Consider the following 26,594-nt stretch of genomic DNA (forward strand, 5'->3'; position numbering starts at 1 on the left):
AGCCGGGCCTAGGCGCTCTCTCTTCCGCCCCAGGCCTGGCAGCGGCAGCAGCAGCAGCGTCGAGAGGCGCAAAGAGGACCATCATCCCCGCAGCCGGCGGCCCAGGTGAAGAGGAACCGCCCTCCGCCTCCTCTGTGGCGGCGGTGGGCCTAGCACAGCCCCAGCCCCAGCCCTGCCTCGGGATGAATCCTGGGAAAAGCCGGGCAGGGATGATCTGTTGGGATCTGGAGCGTTCCTGGGGCAGAGGGGGGCTGGCGCCTTCCCCACTTAGGGCGAACCCATCGAGGGGTTTTCTTGGCAAGGTTTCTTCAGAGGAGGTTTGGCCATGGCCCTCCCCTGAGGAGGCTGAGGAGTGGGACTCATTGCCCAGTGGGTTTTCATGGCCCAGCTAGGAATCCAGCTCTGGATCATAGAGTTGGAAGAGACCCCAAGGGCCCTGATCCAGTCCAACCCCATTCTGCCATGCAGGAATCTCAGTCAAAGCATCCCCTTTGACATATGGCCATCCAGCCTCTGTTTAAAGACCTCCAAGGAGGGAGACTCCACTACACTCCAAGGAAAGAGTGTCTTCCACTGTCGAACAGCCCTTACAGTCAGGAAGTTCTTCCTAATGTTGAGGTGGAATCTCTTTTCCTGCAGTTTGCATCCATTGCTCTGGGTCCTAGTCTCTGGAGCAGCAGAAAATAAGCTTCATCCCTCCTCAATATGACATCCCTTCAAATATTTAAACAGGGTTATCATCTCATCTCGTGACCTTCTCTTCTCCAGGCTACTTCTCCACTCTGTGGATGATGGTGGTGGGAGTTTCAGAGCACAGTGGGCTTTTGAGAACAAGGGTGCCATTGCCCACGAGGGAGAAAAGGGCTGGTGGACTGTTTGGGTGGGGAATGGCTAGTGATGCCCAAACTCTGGCCCTCCAGGTGTTTTGGTCTTCACCTCCCAGAAGCCTTGGCCATCCTGGCCAATGGGAACCGAAGTCCAAAGTGTGGGAATCACTGGGCTAGGGGCTTCTGGGTCTGAAGACTGAGGCTTCTTTTTTAGTTGTGTCTCAGTGATGGGATGGAGAGGGAGGGAGGGAGGGAGGGAAAGAGAGAGAGACATTGGTGTCCCTTCTCCTCTCTCTTTAAGACCCAGAACCTTACTGAAATGGACCAAGGGTGTCAGGATACCCAAAGCAAATGCAGGATACCTTAAGGTCTTTTCAATTCATGGGGAACCCCTTCTCCCTCTCCAGGATTAATGAGAGGTCATTCTGAGTGAATTCAATGTTTGTCTTTGTTCTAGCATCACCCACACTTCAAATCCAGTTCCTGGGCCAGGGCTAGTAGAGAGTCAGCCATGACAAGGTGAGAAGCAATCATAGAGTTGGAAGAGACCTCAAGGACCATCCAGTCCATCCCCATTCTGCCATTCAGGAACTCTCAATTAAAACACCCCCGACAGATGGTCATCCAGACTCTGTTTAAAAAGCGCCAAAGAAGGCAACTCCACCACTCTTCAGGGCAGCATGTTCTACTGTCTAACAGCTGTTACCATCAGGTTGTTGTAGTATGCCATCTAGTTGCTTTTGACTTATGGCAACCCTAAGACAACCCTATCAGGTTTTCTTGGCACATTTTTTCAGAGGGGAGTTGCCACTGCCATCCTCTCAGGCTGAAAGAGTGTGACTTGGCCAAGGTCACTCAGTGGGTTTCCATGGCCAAGTGGGGATTCAAGCCCTGGTCTCCAGAGTCATAGACCAGTGCTCAAACCACTACAGAACATTGGCTCTTACCATCAGTAGGTTTTTTCTCATGTTGAAGTGGAATTTCTTTTCCTGTAGTTCGAATCCAGTGCTCTCTGTTCTAGTCTCTGGCAGTGCAGAAAAGATGTGGTTGTGAGAACTAAACTTGTGCCAGGGCAAAACACTTGTCAGAAATATCTGAATCTACACTGATTTGGGATTTTCAGCTTACAGTGTTTCATTTTTCTGTGGCAGAGGTAGGGAGATAAAGAATTTCTGTGACTACAGTCTATTGGAGGTGCTACTGATAATGGATCAGGAATGTTTTGTGACATAAAAGTACATTTATATCTTTTAATTAATCAATAGCATGGAACTTGAGAGTCTGGTATTTAAATTTTAGTGCCTCCCTGCTGCCCACTTGGATTCATCAGGTATAGTGGGCTCTTAGTATGTGCTGGGGTTTGGTTCCAGGGCTCCCCCCAATGAATACCATTTTCAAGCCATGGATGGTTGAATTTGTGGATAAGAAATCCGTAGATACAGAGGACCAACTGTATTCTTTGACAAATCACTTATTTTAGTTTCTGCTCTTTCTATACAACAATTTAGTTTGAGCTGTGAGTATGAAAAAAAGAACAATAAAGTGTTGTGCATCTTAAGAAGGTGTCCTACAGATAAAAACTAAATGAAGAGAATAATCCCCATATCTTTTGGTCACATTTCCTTGAAAATGATGAAGGGTCTATATTTCCAGATGTTTGGAATACAGTTCCTTCAATCTCTTATCATTACACTGATTGGGGTTTATGGGAGTTGAAGTCTAAAACAGGAGACGTAAAGATCCTCTCAGGTCTATAGAGTTACAATATTGTTTTACTAGAAATTTGTTTTGAAACAACTTCTTTTGTTTTATTATTTGTGGCAGGGATCACAATCTTGTCTCATATATTCCAGCTCTCCTGTCTCCAGAGTTGTATACAATGGCAAGCGGAACAGCAGCCCTCGTTCTCCAAGCAATAGCAGTGAGATCTTCACTCCTGCACATGAGGAGAATGTGCGCTTCATATATGAAGGTACAGCACTTAAGATTTGCAAAAGCTTAGTCCAGCATTGTTGCATCTCCACTGAGTCAATGGCATACTAGCCTATCTCCTACCCAATTACTTTCTTATGCTGTTGCCAGTTCTAATGTTAATATTTTGTCTACTTACATCTTTAAATATGTATAAATTGAGAAAAATAGTTAAAGCTGAGACTTAGTAAAAGCCAGTCCATTAGATATAAGTTTGATGCTTGGAAGTGATAAGCTTCTCTATCTCTGTATATCAAGCCCATCTTTGATTTCATGTCCACTATCACAAACACTGCTTGATGGCTCTATTTGCATCTTAAAGATGCTTCCATTAGTAAAGGTGGAACTTCTGTCTTCCAAAGGCTGGCAGTAATTACGCCAAAAGAAGAAGGTTCTTCTTTAGTCTCTATGTGAAATCTTCCTCCACCACTCTGTTCTTATTTTCTGTAGCATGGCAGTGTGTGGAACGGGATCTCCGCAGCCAGATGGCAGGTGGTGAACGAGGACTCGTGGAGGAATATGTGGAGAAAATGCCAAATCCCAGTCTGAAGGGTGAGTTTCTTTTTGTCTTCTGTACCCTTTCATGGGGATATCTGATTAAGCAACAATTACCTACAGCTTGGTGACATACAACTTATTGTATTGCACTGTATATGGGGCTACTTTTGACAAGCATTAAGAAGTGCCATTGCTTATAGGATATAAATCCTATATTCTGCCATCTTTGTTGGGATCTAATTTGTATTTAAAGGATCACCTCCCATATGTACCTGCCCTGCTCTCTCATTATCATTTGAGATCCATTGCTATGTTTCTCCACAATTGGAAATGCAGCAGGTGGCTGCACAGGAAATTTTCCTGGCAGTTGGTCCCTGTAATTTCTTCCCATGGCCAGTGCATTCATTTTCATCTTTCTTGGCCTTCAAAACTCTCTTGGTTCAGGAAAGTGTTTGGAAAGGAGGAAAAGTAATATGCCTGCAACTGCTACACCCCCCCCCCACACCCCTTTTGCTTTTCTCTTTTTGGTTTATATTACAGGTTGAGTCTCCCTTATATGAAATACCTGGGACCAGAAATGTTTTGGATTCGGGGGACGGATTTGCTATTTAAATTGGATTATGGAATATTTGCATATACATAAGGCCCTTAGGGCCTATGACCAAGTTCCACAGCAGTGAATGAGTGTGTGTGTGGAGGAGAAAACAAGCAGGAGTTAAGCTCCCCTGGCTCAGGCTCTTGTCTAAGGCTCAGAGGAAATGTACCACTTTGCAGGAGTTGCTTCATGCTTATTACTCCTAAGCCAAGTTGCCTCTTCAGTAAGGATGTAGAAGGAAAGTGGGTGGTGGTGGTGGTGGTGAGAGATTGAAGGAGAGGTTTTTTTTTTTTAATTTTTAGAGGATTAAGTTTATATCTGAGAAAGATGCATTTGAATTATCCTGTCACGTCTCCTGGCATGAAGGGTCCTGTGCTTCAGCCTCTGGCCGGTTGCACTGGTAGAACCCTTGAGCCAGTTCATGTGCTTCTTTACTGGAGCGTGAGTCTGCTTAAAGAAGCCTCACTACTTGGCCAGGAAGCCGCAGGAGATGGCACAGCTCTTGGTGGTTGCAAGGTTAAGGGGTGATATGATAGCCCTGTTTAAATATTTGAAGGGATGGCATACTGAGGAGGGAGCAAGCTTGTTTTCTGCTGCTCCTGAGACTAGGACCCGGAGCAATGGATGCAAGCTGCAGGAAAAGAGATTCCACCTCAACATTAGGAGGAACTTCCTGACAGTAAGGGCTGTTCGACAGTGGAACAAACTCCCTCGGAGTGTAGTGGAGTCTCCCTCCTTGGAAGTTTTTAAACAGAGGCTGGATGGCTATCTGTTGGGGGTGCTTTGATGGAGGGTTCCTGCATGGCAGGGGGTTGGACTGGAGCGCCCTTGTGGTCTCTTTCAACTCTATGATTCTATGACTGTTGTGGGGTTCTCCCTAGACCTGTTTGCTCATCCTGCAATCACTGGGCGGCTGGAAGTGCTCACAGGGAAGGAGAACAGGCGAGAGGAGCCCCACCACTGCCACTGCTGTCAGAATTTGCTGACTGGAATCTGGGATCCAATGGGGAAAGGAGATTGGTGTTGGGTTTTTTTTTAGCATGGGGCCAAGGCTGGAGACGCTGCTTCCATTTGTGTAAAATTTAGCTGCAAACTCAGCCACACCATCTCCCTCCCTGCTGCCAGTGCTGACCTATCTCATTGATGTTCAAAAAGTTACAGATTTTGGAGCATTTTGGATTTCAGAATTTCAGATAAGAAAGACTCAACCTGTATTTTTGCTCTGGTTTGTTAATACGATATGTTCTATTTTTTTCTTTTTAATGTTAATTGTCTTTGATATCATAGTGCCCAAAAAATGGAGCAGATGTGTTTAAAACAGATGTAAATGATGGCTATGAGAGGTCTATATAGTCATCATTGTTCTACAGATTGTGGAAGTTGAATCTCAAACATTGGGCCTGAACAGACAGGCCAAAATAAAGCTGCTTCGAGTCACTTTGGAGGTATGCTATTTAAATGACACATGTGTCCTAAGAGGCCGAAAGCTGCATCAAACCCACACTCTAGTCCTAAGGACTGGAGCGCAGCTTTGGCACAGCTTCTGGCCTCTTAAGATGCATGTGTCATTTAAACAGTTTACCTCCAAAGTGACCGAAAGCAGCTTTATTTTGGCCTGTCTGTTCAGGCCCTTAGTTTACTTTAAAAAAAGTCCATGACTGCTAGATTCTGGTATATACCATTCCAGATATAAACAAAATTGTATTACTGAAGGATTAGAACCAAAATATATGCCTTTGTGAGATGTATTGTTGGGTGGATGTTGGCATTATTGGGCCACAGGAATTTAGTCTATCTTGCTTCCTTTCCAGGTCCTATTTTCTTCCTCAGTACTAATCAGTATTGATGTAAAGTAATATGGTAACTTCAGTAGAGGAGTTGTAGTCTAAGTTGCTTCTTTTTTCTTTCTCTTGTTTTGACAGCTTTCAAACCTGTTGACTTGAGTGACCTAAAGCGGCGGAACACACAGGATGCTAAGAAGTCCTAAATGGCTGGGTCTGGCCCAGCCCTGAGTGCTGGCATGTGGCCACTAGTACATGAATTTGATGACTTTGTGTTGGTTTCCTCCTTTGATCTGGATTGTGCCTGGGGCTGGCTCTGAATTTTCTAGGAAGGATTGGCTTTTCACTTCTCCTCCACTGCATCCCATGGCCTGGGCTGCCTGCCTTCATTCTACAACTGGGCCCAGGATTTCTCCTTTTTCCTTAGTAAATGACATTTTACTCTGGTAACGACTGAGAAGTTGGTGTGTGTCCTGTCTGACTAGGAGTGTGGAATATGGCATAAGAATCAGGAGCAATCAGGCCTACTCTCTCCTTATATTTTTCTCAAAGCCCAGTCCTCCTTAGGGACAAGCTGAGAGAGGTTGATGGGACAGAAGTAGTATGAGTTGCTGTAGTCCATCTTAACAATACAACTTGGGAATTTAGACTGAGTTTTCATACATTACCTGAACTTTCAGTTTGGAGGTGAAAGGGTGTTGTACTGCACTGCCTATATGATAAAAGCCAAGCCCCTTGGACAGCGATGGGGAAGAGCATAAAACAGACTGTAGTCCCAGGAAAAACTCCTTGGGATTCTGTTGTATTGGACAAGACTTAGTAGTTTCCCTTGCCCTGTGATGAGAAAGTACTCGAGGTTCTACTGGCTTTACACCCTGATGACTTGGCAGCCTCAGCCGGGGGTGGTGGGGATCAGCAGCAATATTTCTGAACTAGCCCCAGAGCCCAGCCCCCATGCCCCAGCAATGTTTGGGGGATAGCCATGGTATGTGCTGAGCACTGGCAAATGGCAGAAGTGTCTGTGCATGTGTCCAGCCCAAGCAGTGATGTTGGGGACCCTACTCAGAGTTGGTAGGCAAGGGGCATGGTGGCTATTGCTTTCCTTTTGTTATGTCCCCTCTTGGTCTGTGTCTGTCTTTAAGGAGTGTTGTAAATAAAAGCTGGTTAGTCATTTTGACATTTTGTTCATCCTAGTTTTATTCCTTGTGGTTGGAACTTGCTTACCAACCTGTCTCTTGGTTCTATATTGTACTCTGATCTGTCTCACCTGATTTACAGTGAAGCTTTTCAGAAGGAAATGAATTAATTTTGTTGTTCTTGTTTCCCTATGAACAGTATTTGGAAGGTTTCTGTTCTCCCTCCCTGATCAATGTTCTTCTGGTGCTGGACTACTTGCAGCTTTACTTATACTTTGCAAGTTTTTCATCCAAGTAGCGTTGTCTAACCTGAAATGCGGGCTAATCTGCTGCAGCTCTGCCATGCCTCTTGAAGAGTCTTAACCTCTCTGTGCAGTCTAATAATTATAGGTAAAAGGAGTGATATCTAATCTGAGAACTGCATAGAGATTACCTGTTCCCTAAACAAGTGCCATTAGATTCCATTCTGTTTCAGTATTTAATATTTCATAAACTACAGAATGATGTTTATACCTTGATGTGAAAGAGGTGAGACTGTTTCAAAGCAGTTTTGTGTTCAGTCTGAGGTAAAAGCTAATTTGAAGTAAGAGCCTCTTGCATAGCTTGGGATTTCCTTGGCCAAATGCATGTTCTGGTATCGTATCTCCTGTAATTGGCACCAGACAGCATTGCATTCAATGATTTTTAGCTGGCATCTTAAGAAGGGAGTAAGGGTATAGGTGGATTTACATGAAGATATGCTTGGGCAGCAGGTTGGTAAACATTTTCAGCCATTGATAACATGAGGCAGGGCGGGGGTGCTGCTAAGGTTTTCTTGCTTTTAAAAGCTGAGAAACAAAACACTGGTGCCGTTAGATGACAACATTGACTTTGGTGGGATTAGTATGGATTTCTCATCACAGCCAACAGAATCAATCTATTGAAGCATGCTTCAGCCCTCAGTTGGTCGCTGTGATGTTTGCTTTCTCAAATCAATCTTTGTATGAGGTTTGAAATCTTATTCAGCTTGTTCAGTTCTTTCTTCATATTTGCTTCAAGTGCACAGTGTTTACCCTCAGTTTCATCCATTTATTTGTTCAAATCAAATGGAGCATAAGAAGTTGGATTAGAAAACAGTGTTTTTCTCTGCCAACAGGCAGCACACATTGTAGATGGTGACTGCAACAAGAAGCATTTTGTGTCAGAATGTCATGTAGCTGTTGAGAAGCACAAGACTTGCAATATCAAATGGTGGAAATAAAGCTTGCCTCCGGTGTATGATATCATAAATATGATTATCCCATTTGGTCCTTCAGTATCTTTAAGCATGCATGTTGCTATTATTCAATACTCTGGTCCTTTTCTGACTGAAATTGAAAGCCAAATCAGGAAACGTTCTAATCAAATGCAATATTTGCCAGCCCAAGCTAAACAAAATGGGCAGTCTTCCAGGATACTGGAATGAACACTTACTGAAGATAGGTGTATCTTGTTGGAAGACAGTCTGTTCCATTAATAGTTTTTTATATTTTTAATTGTTTTGGTAGTTTATTCTGTAAAATTAACAGGAAAAAGTGGAAGATTGTGGCCTCAAATATCCCTGGCTCTAGTTTCCTTTCCATTCCTCTCTTGGGGGAAAGCCAAGAGAATAGGGCCAGCTATTCTTGGCAGTGTTTAGTTCCATCCCTTGGATCCTATCCTTCCTGTCCTTAATCTTTATATGATTCTATCAAATTTGTAGATTTCAGAAAATATTCCCTATATTTCTGTAACATTGATTCTACTACCTCAGCCATGGTGTTGTTTTGTTTTTTGTCCCTGTTTTCTGACAGTGTGGGAGCATGTAGTGCTTTATGAATCTTTGAGGCAAGATGTCTTAAGCATACAGAAAATTACACCTGCTGGATATCTAGAACTAAAAGAGTCCCTGGCCCACTCTGTACCAGCATTAAAGGCCATAAACTTGGTCTTACATATTTTGATCAGATCGTTTCTTGGGGCTAGGTATTTTGTTCTAATGCCAGTGGTAAGTGATATGAAGTATGACCAAAACAGATTAGCTCCTTTCTGTGACATGATTTGACATACTGATCCAAACAATAAATATTCAACAAGTATCTGTATTGTGAACTTGTTGGCTATTAATTGTAGACTGTTTCATAGCTGTAAAATCTCAGAGAAGGTAAAGGTGGATCTACTGAGAGATGTTTGGATGCAGTAAATCATCCAGGATGTCTTACACTCAGTGGTTCAATCAGTGAAGCCAACCCCTCTCCCCAATGCTATCCTACCCTAAACTGTAGTGTTCAAATGAAGATGGCTTGGGGTAAACCTGGAGTGTATTCTAAGGAGGAAAGCCTATGAACACCATTTGGTTCTTGTAGCAATAGTAATAGCAATTACATTTCTATACCACTTATCAGTGCACTTAAGCACTCCCTAAGTTGTATAAGCTAATTGCCCCCAACAAGCTGGGTACTCATTTTAGCAAGCTTGGAAGGATGCAAGCCTGAGTCAAGCTTGAGCCCTTGGCTGGTATTGAACGTGCAACCTTGCGGTTTGTGAGTGAGTGGCTGCAGTACAGGCATTTGACCACTGTGCCACCAGCGCAAAACAAAACAAAACAATTACTTCAGTTCAAAATTCCTTCTTGTACTCGGCTTAACTTGATGGATCTCAAGATTCTCATTAGAAACAAAGTAGAATGCATGCTTTGCAAAGCAGAATATGTGCAACCATCTCAAGGGCTGAGATGGTTGCGTGTATTAATCAGTCTAGAGACATGTTATAAAATAGTCTTCAAATTTGGAGTTAAATTGGAATCTGTTCAACTTGCAACTCACTGAAAAACTCTGGCTGTCCTCCCATATACACTTTTTTCATCTGACAACCCCACACACTCTCCTTCTCTCACAAAACAGCTCAGATCCTCAAGACGGGACAACATCCTACACGATAGGCAGTCATTTCATCTGTAGTGCAGTTTCACCCATACAGTTATTTGGTGAGCCTCTGGGTGGCCAGAAATTTTAAAAATTGTCTTTACCTTTCAAGTGAGCACTGGTTAACTCTCTCCTGCATAAATCAGTAGCCACCAGAGTATTGGAAAACCTTTTATTTAGGGACCTCAGCTGTTCATTTTCTTTTTTTCCCCCCTTTATTTATTTATTTGCTCAAGACTTGACAAAAATTCATAACATCCGATATATATTTGTACAAAGATTTCCAACGTCTTGAACTTAATCTTTTCCCCCCATAAATAAACCCACCCTATCCCCACCCCCTCTGCTATATACATTGTTTTCTTGAGCATTAATTTCTTATCAAGCAATGCTGAAAAAGTAACCCTCTTTTGACATTGTCTCTTATCGATCTGTGTGATTTGACTATTATCCACGACTCTATTCTCCGTAATATACTTAGTGTACTGGAACTATATACATTACAGTCCTGATAACATGTCCCATATATAATCTTCACACAAAAGTTTTATAATCGATAACCATAGTCCGTATCCGCTAGCTTACTTATATTTACCTACAAACTCATACAGTCTTTTCCAGTCATTCTCCCAATCTTGAGACCATCTATCACTTCTTAGCAAAGTTAGTTTATCTAGTTGAACCATACTTAGCCATTTTTCCAGTCATTCCTGCATTGTAGGGATATTCTTATCTTTCCATTTTCGGGCATAACATAATCTTGCTGCCGTATAAGCATATAATAGAATTTTCAAATATCTACGTTCTTGTTTTTCTACAATAATATTCAAAAGATAACTCTCTGGTTTAAATTTAATCTTAATTTGTAGAATCTTTTGTGTTATGTCATGGACTTCTTTCCAGAATTTATTAACTGATGGACATGTCCACCAAACATGATATAATGTAGCCTGCTTACTTTGACATTTCTCTCAGCTGTTCATTTTCATTTCCCTGTACTTTGGCTAACATATGGAGATGAGCAACTGAAGTGCATAATAAAGAGATAGAGGAGGCACTCTGTCAGACTCTCTCTTGTTCACATTATGTGAGGGAAGTAAAGAGCTGTTGGCATGAAGCTTAGCCTGCTTTCTGACAGACTTGCGCTAAGTGTTTTCCTTACTTGCATGGTAGCACAGTTTTCCTAGCATAAGACACCAGTGTAGCTGTATTAGGGACATGGAGTTTAAAATGTTGCATCTATTAATACACCCAGATCTGTTTTCCTTCTCTGGTACAGAGGGTTCAGTGTCATTTGGAGTCTACTTGCTATAGGCAGGATTTCTCTCTCTTCACGAAGACTAAACTCTTACCTTTGCTATGAATCTCTTGAAACATAACCCCATTTTCAAAGTCTGACTGTGTCATTTTGTCACACTTTATGACCTATTTTTCCAAAGTGTGGTTTTTCAAATTTTGGTAGAAAGATCATTCCTAGTTTAGAATATAAACAGAACACATTTTAGCCCTTTCCAGATGATAGAAATACCAAGATTTTTATAGTACTTGCTCTATACCTGATCTTGCACTAGTTACAAATTGCATGTTAGCAAAATGCAATATGCTTTCATCTAGCTTGGAAGCTGGGACGCATTTAAATCTTTTGTAACTGGGGAATTAGTGTGCATTTGTAAAGCATTAAAATGGCTATTCAGGAGAGTCTAAAAATAGTTTGAACACTGCCACAAAATCCATCTATGGAAAGAAGAAAGAAGGGGATTGATTTAATCTTATAGTTTAATTCTGTGGAGAGTTCATAGAGAAGCAAGTATGTGAGGGTGGAATACTTTCCTATCAGTGAGGAATCAGCAGCACAATGAATTGTATGTTGCATTAACTGAAAGAGGTAACTGTGGTATTATGTTATCGTGCTCAATCAAAAACACAACAGAAGAGAAACATTCAGTTTCTCCATGCTATATTTTTTCTTTATCCATCCATATGTCACTTTTGTCCCAGAAAATAATAAATACTCTCCTAGGTGATGAAAATTAAGAGAAAGTTTTTATCCGTTCTCTCACTTCATTTTCTCTCAGTTAGTCCACTTTTGTAGGGGTTCCTTCCATGTAGAACTCCAGGTAGAAGAAGAGGAAAGCCTTATGCATTTGTTCCATTCTGATCCCTTATAGTAATTACACAAACGTGCTCACCTACAGATGAAATACATCTCCTCTGTTCATACCTTTCTCCCAAAATGGAGGACCTTGTTTTGAAATTTGGACTTCAGCATCCTGGATGCACTTGGTAACTTTGAGCACCCTTTCCAAGCTTTGATGAGCTACTTGGTCTGACAGATGCTCTCTGGATTCTGTTACAAACCTTGAATATCTGTGATAAAATGTAAGTGATGGTTTGCCAGATATTTAAACCATGTACAGAAATGGTAGGTAAGAAATGGCAAGACACGGCTAAGGCAAAGTGAAAGTTTTAAAAAGAGAAGTAGAAGCAAGAATTTTCTTGTGTCTGTGGAATAAGAGTGGGCAAAATGTGGCTTCCAGATGTTTGACTTTGTCTCTTATCAGCCATATCATCATGATGTGTGTCGGCAGTTGTAGTCCAGGAATATCTGGACTTTGTCTACTTTTGAAGTTAGAGGAACAGCCAAGAGCTTGCAACTGGGAGGTGAATAAGATGAAGTATATCTGCTTAAAGAGAGGCAAAAGAAGGTGAACTTGTGTCAATCCTTACGATGCTCTTTATATCTTATATTAATTTATTATTATATCTTATATTAATTTCTCCTTGGAAGTCAGCAATCAGCGCAGTATGCTATCACATGAAATAATGAACTTGGAAGACTAAAATCCAACTGCATGCTTGGAACTACTGGTACTCAAATTAGAGTGCATCTATCCTTGCTAAAAACAAGCAGGCGGAGTTCCTTTCTGTGTGTTGGCAGAACTGTAAGCAGCTTGCATAGCTGGAAATAAAATTTCATAAAATTGGTTCAAACAAGAAGCTACCTCTCATTCCTCTGTTTTGTTTTTTAGTCAAAAGAAAGAAGCGAAGTGTGATACAGCACCATTGTGCTCTTGTGTTCTTTGCCTCATTGTGGAAATGTTTTGAATATATTGTGTGTTATTCCCCGTTCTAGCCAGAAGATGGTGATGTTGGTACAAGGTAAAGGCTCATAATTGGGGAAAGCTGACACATTGGAGAGGGTGAAAAGGGTTGGTAATTAAATACGAAAAGTAACTGGCATTTTAGTCACAATATAAACAATGCTGACTAGGTCATGTAATGGCCTGTCCAGTTCAGTAATCTCGCCAAATGCTTCTCAGGAGTATGCACAAGTAGGGTTTGTGTGAGCAAGCAATGAGCAACACATGGTTCTCCACATAATGTTGGAGTGCAGCTTCTATCAATCCTTACTAGTACAGCCAGTTATGAAAGATGCTGGGAGTTACATGGGCCAAAGCTAACAAAATGAACTTCAACAGGGAGAAATGTAAGGTATTGAACTTTGGGCGGAAAAATGAAATGAACAAATATAGGATGGGGGACACTTGGCAGAATGAGAATACATGTGAAAGGGATCTAGCAGTCCAAGTAGACCACAAGTTGAACATCAGTCAACAGTGTGATGCGGCAGCTAAAAAGGCCAATGCGATTTTAGGCAGCATCAATAAAAGTATAGTGTCTAGATCAAGAGAAGTAATAGTGCCACTGTATTCTGCTTTAGTCAGGCCCCATGTGGAATACTATGTCCAGCTCTGGGCACCACAATTCAAAAATGACATTGAGAAACGAGCGTATCCAAAGGAGGGCAACTAAAATGGTAAAGAGTCTGGAAACCATGTCCTATGAGGAACGCCTTAGGGAGCTGGGTATGTTTAGCCTGGAGAAGAGAAGGTTAAGAGGTGATATGATAGCCCTGTTTAAGTATTTGAAGGGATTTAATATTGAGGGAGCAAGTTTGTTTTCTGCTGCTCCAGAGACTAGAACGCGGAACAATGGATGCAAACTGCAGGAAAAGAGATTCCAGCTCAACATTAGGAGGAACCTTCTGACAGTAAGGGCTGTTTGACAGTGGAACAAACTCCCTCGGAGTGTAGTGGAGTCTCTTTCCTTAGAGGTCCTTAAACTGAGGCTGGATGGCCATCTGTCGGGGATGCTTTGATTTAGATTTCCTGCATGGCAGGGGGTTGGACTGGATGGCCCTTGTGGTCTCTTCCAACTCTATGATTCTATGATTCTATGATAGCCCTGTTTAAATATTTGAAGGGGTGTCATATTGAGGAGGGAACAAGCTTGTTTTCTGCTGCTCCAGAGAACAGGACCCGGAACAATGGATGCAAGCTCCAGGAAAAGAGATTCCACCTCAACATTAGGAGGAACTTCCTGACAGTAAGGGCTGTTCGACAATGGAACACACTCCCTTGGAGTGTACTGGAGTCTCCTTCCTTGGAGGTTTTTAAACAGAGACTGGATGGCCATCTGTCGGGGTGCTTTGATTGTGAGTTCCTGCATGTCAGGGGGTTGGGCTGGATGGCCCTTGTGGTCTCTTCCAACTCTATGATTCTATAACATCTGCCTTTCTGAAATACATGAATCTGGGAGTGATCAACACAGACTGTATTCTGTTAACAACTTGAGCTGCTAAGCATTTCTTCTGTTGCATTTGGAACTGATTGTTCTTGAAAATTAGTTACTCATTGCTCTGACTCATTTCTGATGACACATTTGGCTAATAGCCACAGCGTTTAAAATGTATATAATTCCCTTAATTATGCAGTTGCAATATTGTTGTTGGCTCCTGAGCTGTGGTAGGTAATAAGATACTGGACTTCATAGTCTGTACTGAAAGTTCTAGGAATTGGCATGCAGTGGTTGTGATACTCTGGTGCAGACTGTATGTTGCTTTTGATAGGGGCAGATTTCTCAGGTTTAACTTACTGTGGTGCAAAAATGCCTGGTTAACACTTGAATTAACCATAGGATCCATTAGTTCTGTTTTTCTTTGTAAAATTCCCTGCACTTTCTTTACCACCACCATCCTTAAGGGTTTTATGAAATGGAAATGTAATCACTGGGCACTTCTGATTTTGTTTCATGAAATGATGTGGCTTTCAGTGGGCCCAGGGGGCCAAAAGCATGTCGTCCCCTCCACTATTAACCAGTTGGTAGCTCTTTGTGGTGGTATTATTATTATTATTATTATTATTATTATTATTATGCTTTATTTATATAACTCTGTAGCTTCTTCACTTCTTCTGTGAGGGTTCATCAGCCTAAACAAGTGAATACAGCCAATTATTTAAGTTAGGTTGACACTTTAAATTTGTTCTGTGACATTGTAATATACTTTGTTTTCTTTTATATCATCTTTTCTAATAGTTTTTGACGTACTTTACTTTTTTGATCACTGTGTAGTACATCAGGCTGATGCTTTCAGTGAGCCATGTTATCTACAAGAGTTATCAGATGTAATTTCTACATGATACTTCTCCATTATTTTGGAATCCAGTACTTGAAAGATGCAACCTTGAGTTTTCATGCAGTGTATCATGAGTCACACTAATCTGTGAGATGTGTGTGTAAGTCTGTCATAGTCCTTTGTAAGCTTCACTGCATTAGATCAATTTGTATTCTTTAGCAGTTTTTGCAAACTGACTCAGTTCCCTTTTCATGTCATTAACTGATGGATCATGAGCTATCATGCAGTTTACCTTTTCCCTATTGAGAAAATATTGTACTTGCCTTGGACCTCTGTTTCCTGTCTTTTAACCTCATATATGAATGAAATGTGTTTCTCCCATCTTGGATTTAATCTGGCTTGGACTGAAGAAGATAGAATTTTAGAACATACTGAGCTAGCTGTTCAGAATTTCAATTATTTTTAAAAGATTTCAGCTGAGTTAAACACTTCAAAATAGGATAGGTTAGTTATCTGCTTTCTCTGTACTGGCCCACATTTCCAGTCATGCAGGACCTAATTAACCACTACTACCATTGCTACCATTAGACTGTTGCTGTTGTGCATCTTTAAGTTAGTTCCAATTTATGGTTGACTTAACCTCGACACAGGAGTTGTTACTGTTTTTTTTTGTTTTTGTTTTGTTTTTTGCTATATTTGTTTAGAGAGGTTTTTCCTTTGCCTTCACCTGAGGTTGAAAGAGTGTGACTTTCCCAGTCTGTGGTTTCCATGACTGAGTGGGAATTCAAACCCTGGTCTCCAGAGCCATCATCCAGTGCTCAAACCCTATGCTACACTGGCTCTCATAGTTACAGATACCTATACTATAATTATAGAGCCATTAGAGTATTAGAACCACACTGTTTGAAGGGACCTCATGAGCTATAGAGTCCAATCCTGTGCTTAATGGAGGATCTCTAGCTAAACCATCCTCAGCAGCCTCTCTATGAGGATGTCCAGAGAAGGAACCCTCCACCACCTCCGTAGGCAACTGATTCCATTGCTGGACTGCAATAGAGAACAGACTTGCTCTCTCCTCACTGTGACAGTCTTTAAGGTATTTAAAGAGTGTGATGGGGTCATCCCCCATCCCAGTCTTCTCTTCACTAAGCTGAACATGCCCAGGTCCTTCAATCTTTCCTATGCTTTGTTCTCCATACCTCTTATCATCCTCATTGCCCTTTTCCAAACTTGCTCCAATTTGTCTGTGACCTTCTTAAAATGAGGCACTCAGAACTGAATGTAGTACTCCAGATGAGGCATGCCCAGTGCAGAATATAGTGGAATTGTTACTTCTCTTGACTTACAAACTATGCTTCTATTAATGCAAGCTAAAATAGCATTTGCTTTTTTTGCTGCAGCAGCACCACACTGCTGGTTCATATTGTTTGTGATCACCAATAATCTCAGGATCTTTTTTGCATGTAGTGCCACTGAGCCATGTACTTTATGCTTGTACGTTTGGTTTTTGTGGCCTAAATGTAGAACTTTGCATTTGCCTTGTTGAATTTCATTTTACTAGTTTCTGCCCAATTTTCTAATTTATCTAGGTCCTTTTGAATTCTGTTCCTCTCTTCCAATGTTTTAGCCTCTCTTCCCAGTTTTGTTAGCCTCACAAAACTTAACAAGAATTTCCTCCACCTCATCATCGAAGTCATTGTTGTTGAAGAGTAAAGCTCCAGGGACAGAACCCTGAGGCATTCCATTTGCAATCTCCTTCCAGTTTGAAGTGCAGCCTCTTTGATCATGGTTTTCCAACCAGTTATGGATCCATCTGACACTGTTTCCATCTATTCTGCATTTATTCATTTTGCTGATTAAAACATCAGGGAGAACCTTATCAAATGTTTGGCTGAAATCTAGGTAACTGACATCCATTTCATTCGCACCATCTACTAAACTAGTGACCCGATTGAAAACAGATATTAGTCTGGCAAGATTTGTTCTTGACAAAACCCATGCTTGTTCATCCCAATCACTGCATTGCCATAAAGATACTTGCAGACAGACCTCTGTATTCAGTAATCCATTCTAATATTTTTCCTGGTATTGAAGTTAGGCAGACTGGTCTGTAGTTTTCTGTATCTTTTTTGTTTGTTTGTCTTTTTTGAAGAGGGAGCAATGTTTGCCCTTCTCTAGCCCTTTGGAACCTCAGCTGTTCTCCAAGATTTCTCAAAAAATAATGATGGGAAGGGGTTCAGAGAGCACGTCAGTTAAAAGTGTTTGGTCTGTCTATCTGTTCTGCTATACAGATCAATATTTTTGATCATAATCACTAAATCTGGTGTGTTACCTGTTGGGACCAAAATGAAGACTGTAGTCACATTTTGGATCTGTTTGGTCAACTGCCTGGTCAGCTACTCCGAGTACCTCCTGAACAATTGATTTGAATTTCACCCATGCAGTTTATTAACCATTGTTATCTAAAATAGATATTTACACTTAGATTGACATTCCAAAATCTCTGTGCAGGTGATCAACAAACGTTTGGAGGGAAATTGCTGTTTTAGTTCCATTTTTGCATGGAACTTGGTATGAAAAAAGGTTGATCTATTGTTAGGTTTAAACATCTTTCTGTACTAATATTTTTATAGTTTAAAAATAGAAGATTCTTTTATAAAAGGACATTCACACATAGGCTGCATTTGCACTGCAGAAATAGTCCAGGTTGACATCACTGTAACTGTCATGGTTCAGTGCTATAGAATCATGGGAATTGTAGTTTTGTGAGCTATTTAGTCTTGGTTTTAACTATGTTTTAACTTATGTTTTAATATTAATAATGTTTAATGATTTAAATTTAATAAGGTTTAATAATGTTTTATTTCTGTCTTTTAAAATTATTTTTTCTTTTTAAATTATTATAACCCACCTTGAATCCCATTGTGGGAGAAAAGTGGGATAGAAATCCTTGAAATAAATAAATTCTCTGTCAGAGCGGTCTGGTGCCACAACAAACTTACACTTACCAAATTCCATAGCATTGAGCCATGGCAGTTAAAGTGGTGTTGAAGTGCATTATTTCTGCAGTGTGGACGCAGCCATAGAATGCTTTAAATTATTATTTTAAAAATCAACACCAAAAACAATAGCTTTTGTGAATTGCTTTAGCTCTGTTTAACAGGCAGCTTAGCTGTACCTTACATTCAAATGGGGGAGTGTTTTGAGAAGGAATTCATATCTCACTGTTTTGGTATCAAAGGGGGAATGGGTAGAATTATTGTGGTCTTGTTTTTTCAGTTTTTTAAAAATCCAGCAATCTAATTTTAGCATTTATAAACCATCACTTACATGCTTATGCATGTTGACATTTATACCCAACGCATCCCCTGAACGTAACAAACATCTTTATCATTCAGCAAGATATGCCATTTGCTATGTGTGTACTTACAACACTCACTTTCCACCTGCCCACAGTGCACAAGGTCACTTACACAAACCTGAATCACAGTAGCAGTTCACTCCAGTGGAGCTTTGTCCATGCTATGTTTGCACAGCCTGGTGGGGAGTAATCAGCGAAGAGTGGGACTAGTGTAAGGCTTAATGATTTTAAATACATCATATGAAACAGAAATGATGGTCCTGTTGTTCATCAATGGTATACTTGGCAAGGAAATGATTGTAGCAGCCTGGTGCAGGTTATATTATCAGTGTTTCTCCCTAGGAGGCACTGTCTTAAACCCACGGTCCATTACTCCTGTGTTAGGGGGAAACTGGGGGGTTATTCAGATGGTGAAAATACTCCAGGTAGAATTTGAGTTAATTCTTTGGATTCTTTGGATTCTCAGCTGTGTGAATAACTGATGCGAATTGGCCTGGGATAAACCAGGATAAAACTGCATACCTTCAATATCAGGGGTAGGCAATCTTTTTGAGCCGGGGGCCGGGTTGCTTTCCCTCAGACAACTGGGGGGCCGAAGCCAAAAAATAAATAATTATATAATTAAAAAAAAATTAAATATATAAATAAACCAGGACAAATGTAGGACAAAATTTTCAAATGGAAGACACTTTTTTAAAAAAAATGGAGACACGCGAAAAAAATTTGCTGATTTTTAAAAAATGTTAATATAAATGCATGTTTCTGAGGCTTCTATACACAATTGCCCCCCAAAGGCCCCGGCGGCAATCGGCGGCAGGACCAGGCTGGGGCCGGTCCCAAGGCCTCGCCGGGCCGCATCCGGCCCGTGGGCCGCAGGTTGCCTACCCCTGTTCAATGTGCTTCAAATACATTTGCATAATCAATTCCATCTTTATTATTTGAGTGCTGACACATGTGAACAACCAAACTTGCAGAGATGCAGTTCCCTAGTGTGAATAACAAACCTGGAATGCATGAGTGAGATTGTTCACATAGTTGCGCAAAAAAACAATGTGTGAATGACCCCTGGTTGTACAAACTGATACTGTCCTACTAGAATAGGAATCCCCCTCCAAGACCACAGGCTGCTCACCCGAGCTTATATAGAACTGTGTGTGCTTTGACTGTGTATCATAACCCTCTGTGTCCCATAGTTTGGGAGGAAAAACATCCCTCTTCAGGAATCCAAATCTCTTTCTGGGCAAGTGCTGCTTGTCATTGTATCCTGTTGGCATGGAAGCCCACAGATGATGGGCTCATTCCCATTGCAGTTTGTTCTGAAGCAGGAGTTCCCATTTGAACCCACTTCTGATCCTCATTGGATTGATTCCAGGAGGAAAGAAGTGGGGCAAACACAAATAACCTGGGGTTACTTGATCCTGGTTTTTTTGCAGTTCTTTTCACAGGAATTGATCCTGAAGTGAGTCAAATAGGTGGGAACAACAGATTGTAATTGCAGCATTCAGGAGGGGAGGGACAAATGACAGAGGGGTGTTTACCATCTCTCCTCAGTTTATGACAGTTCCACCATTTCTCCCCCCTGTCAGTGCTGCCTTTGTACTTGGTTTTTTTTTAATTAAATTGAGCGCATATTCGATTGATCGCTTTTGCAACTACTTGCAAAGGCATGTGGATGCTAAAGCAATCAATCGCATATGCACTCAGTTTAATTTTTTAAAAAACACATTGTCCTCCGTTTCTCTCTTCCCAGGATGTCCCAGCAGTCACTGTTTCTCTCCCTCCCTGCTCCCAGAAGTCCCTTGTTTGCCTTGCCTTTGCCAGAGTCTTCCATTTCTGTCCCTCTCTGCTCCCAGTAGTCCCCTGTTTCTCTCCCTTCCCAGGATGCCCCAGAAGTCCCCCTTTGCTTGCCTTCGCCAGAGTCCTCCATTTCTCTCCCTCCCGGCTCCCAGAAGTCCCCGTTTCTCCTTTCTTCCCAGGCCTTCTTCCTCCTTCTCCATCCCCAACTTGGGGGCTTCTCTCTCCCTCCCTCCCTTCCTCCCTCCTCCAGTCCTGCTGATTGACATCCGGAGCACAAATAGGAACAAGAATCATGCCAAAAAGCCTGCACTTACTCTGGAGTAAGGTAATTCTTGTTTGTAGTGGGGACGAGTGACCTTTTGGCATCGATTTCTGACATGCAGCCAAGCCGGATCAAAAACTGAGTCATTCTTCCAATGGGAATGAGCCCGATGTGGGTCATGGACCACTTTCCTTCACTGCCAAGAGAAAATGTCAATGTGTTCAACCTGCTGCCCTGCACTGTGATATATGGAGCCCAGGCATGTTGGAGGAGCAAAGACCACATTTAGGCCCAGTATGCTGATACTTTCCTCTCATTGTCCCGTGGTCCTGTTGGGGATGGGCCTTACTTTCCTGGGAAGTGCTGGCAGCACTAAGAAGAGTTGCTAGTAGATTTGGGTATAGTTTGTTTTGGGAGTAGCCCTGACAGATGTTTGTAGTAGGGTGGATTATACCAAAGGCATGAGGGAGAAGAACGGCAACAGCTTCATTTCTTTTTAAAGAAGGAGATTTGTGGGCCAAAGAGTGCAGAACACCCTGTGCAAGGAATGGGGAAGAAATCCAACTTGTACCCTCCTCTGTTTTGTTTGGGGTCTCTGCCTCCTCCCCGGGCTCCAAGATTTGGACCGTGAAATTGACCCCAGTAGGGCTCTTACATAAGGATCCGTCTGCTCTTGGAGGCTGTCACTAAGCGGCTGTGAGAAGCACAGCATCACCCACATGATAGGTAGGAGTGCCTAGGGTGCTGTGCTCTCTGGGCTGTAATTTATCCTGCCAGCTCAACTCACTGTGCCAACTGAGACACAGCTGCCTGTGTTGGGCACAATTACATGGGGAGGGGGTTGAGAACAGGGGTGGTATGCCCCAGCAATGCTAGTCTATCTGGTCTGCCTGCCACAAAGCACCAAGTAAGCCAGCCCTAGGCAATAATGCCATGGATTAGGGTAAGTTAAACTTCTGTCTCCCTGGGTTCTTACTAGCACACGATGCAACCCTTTTAGCTGTGAGCTCTTGATGCCTGTGATGCTTTCCTGAAGCACTCCATCTAAAGTTCCATCATGATGACATGGTCCACTCACGACCTCCCTACCCAGCCTTGGAACATCATCCACCTTGGAACATCATCAGGCCACATTTGAGTCCTTTGTTCCTCATCTTTCAAGGCCACAGATTATGATTTCTCCACACTGTGTGGTAGCTCCAATGCATTCCTCTGCAAAAGCAAAAGTAGCTGCTGGACTGTAGTGGATGGAGATTTTGTCCCTTTCTGCCTGCAGTGTGGCCTTAGGCTTTGTGTGTAAGATACCATCTTGTTCCCAGAGACTATGACATGAGAGATTGTGAACTTTAAAATTATATGCAGTGGCCAGAAGTTCAGTCCAGGAAACCAGGCATGTTTGGCCCATGAAACCAGTAGTGAAAGTATGGAAAGAAGGTTGAGAATGAGGGATGCTTTGTCATATGAGAAGGCAGTGTTTTGGGAATGGAAGACTCTTGGTGATTAGGGGGCATCTGGAGGGCAGGAAGAACAACATTTATTTCTGATGAGAGGTGTGATATTTTTTTCCTTGGGTGTCACTGTTGAGAGTTATATTATGACAGAGAGAGAGCTATTCCTGCCATGCACTTGACCTGTCAACCATATTTACCTTCTCATAAAGTGCCTTTGTGCGCCAGCAATTTGCTTCAATTAGGGTCATTATCTCACCCAGAGGCACCCGCAGAGAGGCACCCTTGTGGGAGGGGGAGACAGCACCTCTGTCTGTGCTCCTTGCTCATCACCAGCCTGTGAACAGATGGCTGCTGTGGCCCTCCCCCCCCTCAACTGCCCTTGGGCATAAGGGATGGGAGGGACAGAAAAACAATCCTGACAGATATGGTTGTGTGACATTTTCACTCTTCTGCTTTGCAGCCCTCCTGCCCTTCCAATCTCTGAGATTGCTTTTTCCATCGTCCCTCTGAGCTTGTGCACAAAACAGCAAATAACGTAAGGGTTTATGAAGTGGTAAGATCAGGCTCCCCTTTCTCCCAAATCACAGGTGCCCAGCAGTGAAGGCCAAGGCATTTTTATCAGCAGCTTACTCAAGAAGACATTCTGAACTGCCTAAAGCTACATATTGGGAGGGAAGCCAAAGTAAAGGGGGACCTTGCCCTCCAACCTTGCCCAGAGGGAACTCAGCATGGAAGAGGTAATCAACAAACAGTGGAGAAGAACTATAACTGGGAATGCTGTAGCTCTCCTTTTTCAGCCTTTCAGTACCTTTTGTCCAGGGTAGAGAAGGGTGAATTTCATCAACGTAACTGGAGCTGAAGCCAGTGATGGATGAGGCCAGAGCCATAAGCAGGTTATCCATCCTGTTTCATCCCCTTCCTGATGTCACCCCCTCTTGCTCCTCACATAGCTGCCTGCTGGAAAAAGGGGTGCCAACAGAAAAGTTAAATTGTGATTCTAATGTAGTGAAATAAATAGACAAAGAAGGGAGTTTTGTATGGGTTCCCTATGTGACACTTGAGCAGAAATGGGTCCAAATGGGATAGTGGAATTGATAGGTTGCTTAACTTGATGGTGAAGATTTGGACATCCCTGCCCCTCATCACACCAGTATATTTTTAAAAAGCAGTCCTAGTCAGTAATATCCAGCTTGCTCTCCACATACTGCAAAGCAGAAATTACTGAAGAGATGTAGATGCTACGCATGACAGATTCAGCAAGGGAGGGAGGGTGATATATGTCTGTTTGGTTCTATGAGTACAACCAGCCTGTTTCTGGATTGGCCAAATATATCTCTGATAACTTAAACCAGACACCTGAAGGTTCATGCACAGATAATTTTCACACACTGCCAGCTTGCTTCCTTGACACATCCAAGACACTTGCGTAAAGGAGTAAGGAAGTACAGCATGTCCACTTTTGGAGCAGGAGAGCATTTTTCTTCAAATCTTGTTGATTTACCAATACTGGGATTTTAAAAATCTTTCCCGTTGTATGGAATGCTGAATAAAGATCTGTCTCTATCTTGTCCCTCTGGTCTTACAGCACCTTGGTCCAAGGCAGTGTACAATGTGGCCACTAATGCTGTTTCATGGGGATGTATTTCAGTCTGACTTTAAGCAAATCAGGCTCCAGGTGTGACTGCAGCATAGCCATGGATACAGAGGTCACTGCTTTGGTTTCCACCCAAATGGGGATAAAGAGCTTGAGATCTCATGGTTTGGAAATGTGGTGCTTTGAATTAAAACACCAAGTATAAGAGGTGAGTAGGGTTGAAACAGAGAAGAAGCAAGCTGGAGGCACTGGAGTTAGGAATGTTCAGAAAATCACTGGTTTTGAAGGAGTGTGTGCATTTATGTCCTCTAGCAGTGAGCCAAGTATTAATTTGGTGGCTGCTTCCCCAAATTGGGGGCTGGGGAAGCAAGAGTCTTTGGGGTGGCACACTATGGGAGAGACAGGGACTAATTCCACAAACAAGGGGATTGTCCTGTTCCTAAAATGAGCTTGTGGGGGCTTAAAAGTCACATGCTGCCAAAGCATCTTAGGAGGTGCACAAAGGAATTGGAGAGAGCCTGCACAACATAACTATACTCTGTCTTTTTTGTGCATGGAGCAACTTGTGCACATAAATGATGCTAGAGCCCATTCATGACTGTGTTCTGCACCTCAATCTTCCTAGTTTCCTAAGCCCAAGAGCCATCATCTTTCCTCACAGTGGGTTGACTCATGTCCAGAAAAACAGCCTCTGGTTTCTTCCCTAGTAGTACCAGACTAGAGAGTGCCACTGGAGTTACACCACTAGTGGAAGACCAGATGCAGCTAGGATGATGTGATTGGTTCTGGACATGAGTAGAGGAGGCTGCAAAGATACGTTTCCAATGTCCTTCCTAAGGGAGAAGGATCCCAGGCATCTTTCCTGCTCATTTTTACTGTCCTTCCATCTCTGTATACTTCTCTTGTTCAACAACAGGAGACTAAACAACCTTCCCACTGACCTCCATATATCCTATTCCTAAATACTTTATTGTTCTTGTCTGAAAGAATGCTTTGTAAATCAAATTACATTTTTAGATGCTTCCCTGTGTTGACTTTCCAAAAATGTCAACAAGATGAATCCATAGAGAGCAGTAACTTTACCAACATACTGCGTGTTTGCTTCAATCAGTATTCAGTTCAATCCTAAAAATGTATCATGAGAATTGAAGGACCTTTTCTTTGATCAGCCAGTTACATCCTTTTACCCTGAACCTAATGCTGACTTAGCCTGTGTGTACATGTCCCTTCAGGTTTTCAAAGGAAAGCATACTAAACATCCCAGTGTTAAAGTCTCATTGTTGTTGTATATGGTGAGGAACTAAGCCTGAGAGAAAGTGACTTGGTCAAGGTCACACCCTGAATCTAGAGCAGGGAGGGGAACCCACACCTTCCATAAGTAATACAATGGAGACTGGATCACATTACATACTGCTCCAGTTCTTTTAACTATGCTGTTTCTTTCTTTCCTCCAGCAAAGAGAACGACATCTTTACCAGAAGAATACAAGAAGCATCATGCATCATTAGGGTGACCAGATGTCATTACCGCAAAAGAGGACAAGGCACTGCAAAATGTAAGGCATTCAGAAGAATGCAGGACATTATAAAATAAAAGTTAAAAACACCAATACAAATATAAATTCATACTTCTTAGTCATGCTCAAAATGGGGGACATTTTGGAATTCCTTCTGGCCAGATGGTTGAAATGTAGGATGTGTCCTTGAAAAGGAGGATGTCTGGTCATCCTGTGCAACATCCAATCTCAGGGCTATCTGGTCCCATATGCATTCCCTACATTGGCCAACCATGCATATGGGAAACTGATAGGCAGATAGAGAGCCAACTGTATTGCCATTGATACTGAAAGTAATTCAGTACTATCATGACTAGGAGACATATATAGTAATCTTTCATGAAAGTCCCACCAACATGTAATGAATGTGGAAATCCCAACAGCACTTCCATTTAATGATAGGAAACAAACTAAAAATGACTTGGCCAAGTCTATACACACACACACACACACACACACACCCTGCCCAATATGAGTCTTGTGTCAGAAGATCAGTAAAAATGTGTTTGGCTTATAATAGATCTCCACATACAAAGCAGAATACATAGAGTGAAATAATCTAATTTGGTGAAGACCAGACAAGAAGTCCATGACAGAGATATTTTGTGCACATAGTTAAGCATACAGGTGGGGATAGGGTGGATAGATAAGGACTACAATGGGGAAAAGCTGGGAGGGGGCGAGGGAATGGGAAAAGCATAAGAGGGGATGTTTCATGCTTCTGCCAGATACACATAATTTCAATAAGTTTGGGTGGTGGGTGGAGGAACACCATGTTTAATTTGAAGGGACATGGATGAATTCCCAAAACTGGCATAGCACCAGAGGATGGTGAGCTTAAGATCCATCGCCTTAGTGCCTGCCACACTTACTTCCCACCAGTAGTCAGCAGTGCTCGGTTAACTATGGTGTGGTACAGATGGGGCTATAGCGCCATGCTCGCGCCATGCTAGGGTTACAGGACTGCGCAGCAACCACATGGTCCCTAACCCTAGCACGTACTGGTGGCAGCATATTGGCAGTGCCCTGTGTACACAGGCACCGCCATTATGACATAACGGACGCATAGCATCCGCACGTCACACCAGTTACATCATGAGTGCACCACTGGCGCACTCGAACGTAACTGGTGCAGCAGAAAAAGAACCTGCTTTTTGCGGGTTTTTTCCTGTGGAGGGAAGCTGCGCGGTTTGGCATCTGTGGCTTCCCTCTGCAGGAAAAAATGCTGCCACTGCTCTGGACAAAACCCCAAGTATGTACTGGCCCAATGTATCGCATTGCTCCTTGATGGAGCAGTTTTTTGCAGGCAGGGGAAGGAAAGGCAGGAAGCTAGCATCTGCCAACTGCCCTAACTCAGATGTTGCTTTGATGGTGCTTTCCTAATGGGTACTAAAGGCCTGTTCCATGTTGGGCACTTTAGAGTATAGAA

At 42.4% G+C, this 26,594-nt stretch overlaps 1 protein-coding gene across 3 annotated transcripts; it reads left to right on the forward strand.

Moving 5' to 3' along the window:
* Positions 1–25,188, forward strand: MCRIP1 (MAPK regulated corepressor interacting protein 1). Of its 3 annotated transcripts, none has more exons than XM_089538379.1 (5): positions 1–105; positions 1,285–1,346; positions 2,681–2,799; positions 3,249–3,350; positions 5,814–6,847. In XM_089538379.1, exons 2-5 carry the CDS (start codon positions 1,339–1,341, stop codon positions 5,876–5,878), a joined length of 294 nt encoding a protein of 97 aa, XP_089394505.1. In that variant the 5' UTR covers positions 1–105; positions 1,285–1,338; the 3' UTR covers positions 5,879–6,847. The 3 variants fall into 3 exon arrangements, 2 of the variants coding, with proteins under 2 accessions (XP_089394505.1, XP_089394496.1); XR_016282327.1 differs by lacking the exon at positions 1–105 and adding an exon at positions 25,065–25,188 and having other exon boundaries at positions 5,814–6,098; XM_089538370.1 differs by lacking the exons at positions 1–105; positions 1,285–1,346 and adding an exon at positions 1,402–1,539.
* Positions 25,189–26,594: the final 1,406 nt, after the last annotated feature.

Source organism: Sceloporus occidentalis, unplaced genomic scaffold (genome assembly GCF_023333645.1).
Source record: "Sceloporus occidentalis isolate IW3139 unplaced genomic scaffold, rSceOcc1.0.p SCAF_1, whole genome shotgun sequence".
Classification (NCBI taxonomy): Eukaryota; Metazoa; Chordata; class Lepidosauria; order Squamata; family Phrynosomatidae; genus Sceloporus; species Sceloporus occidentalis.

Coding starts and splice junctions, on each gene's coding strand:
- MCRIP1 (XM_089538370.1), top strand. CDS start 1,508: ATGTTCTACTGTCTAACAGCTGTTACCATCAG. Junction 1,540..2,680: donor CTAACAGCTGTTACCATCAG/GTTGTTGTAGTA, acceptor CATATATTCCAG/CTCTCCTGTCTCCAGAGTTG. Junction 2,800..3,248: donor TGTGCGCTTCATATATGAAG/GTACAGCACTTA, acceptor TATTTTCTGTAG/CATGGCAGTGTGTGGAACGG.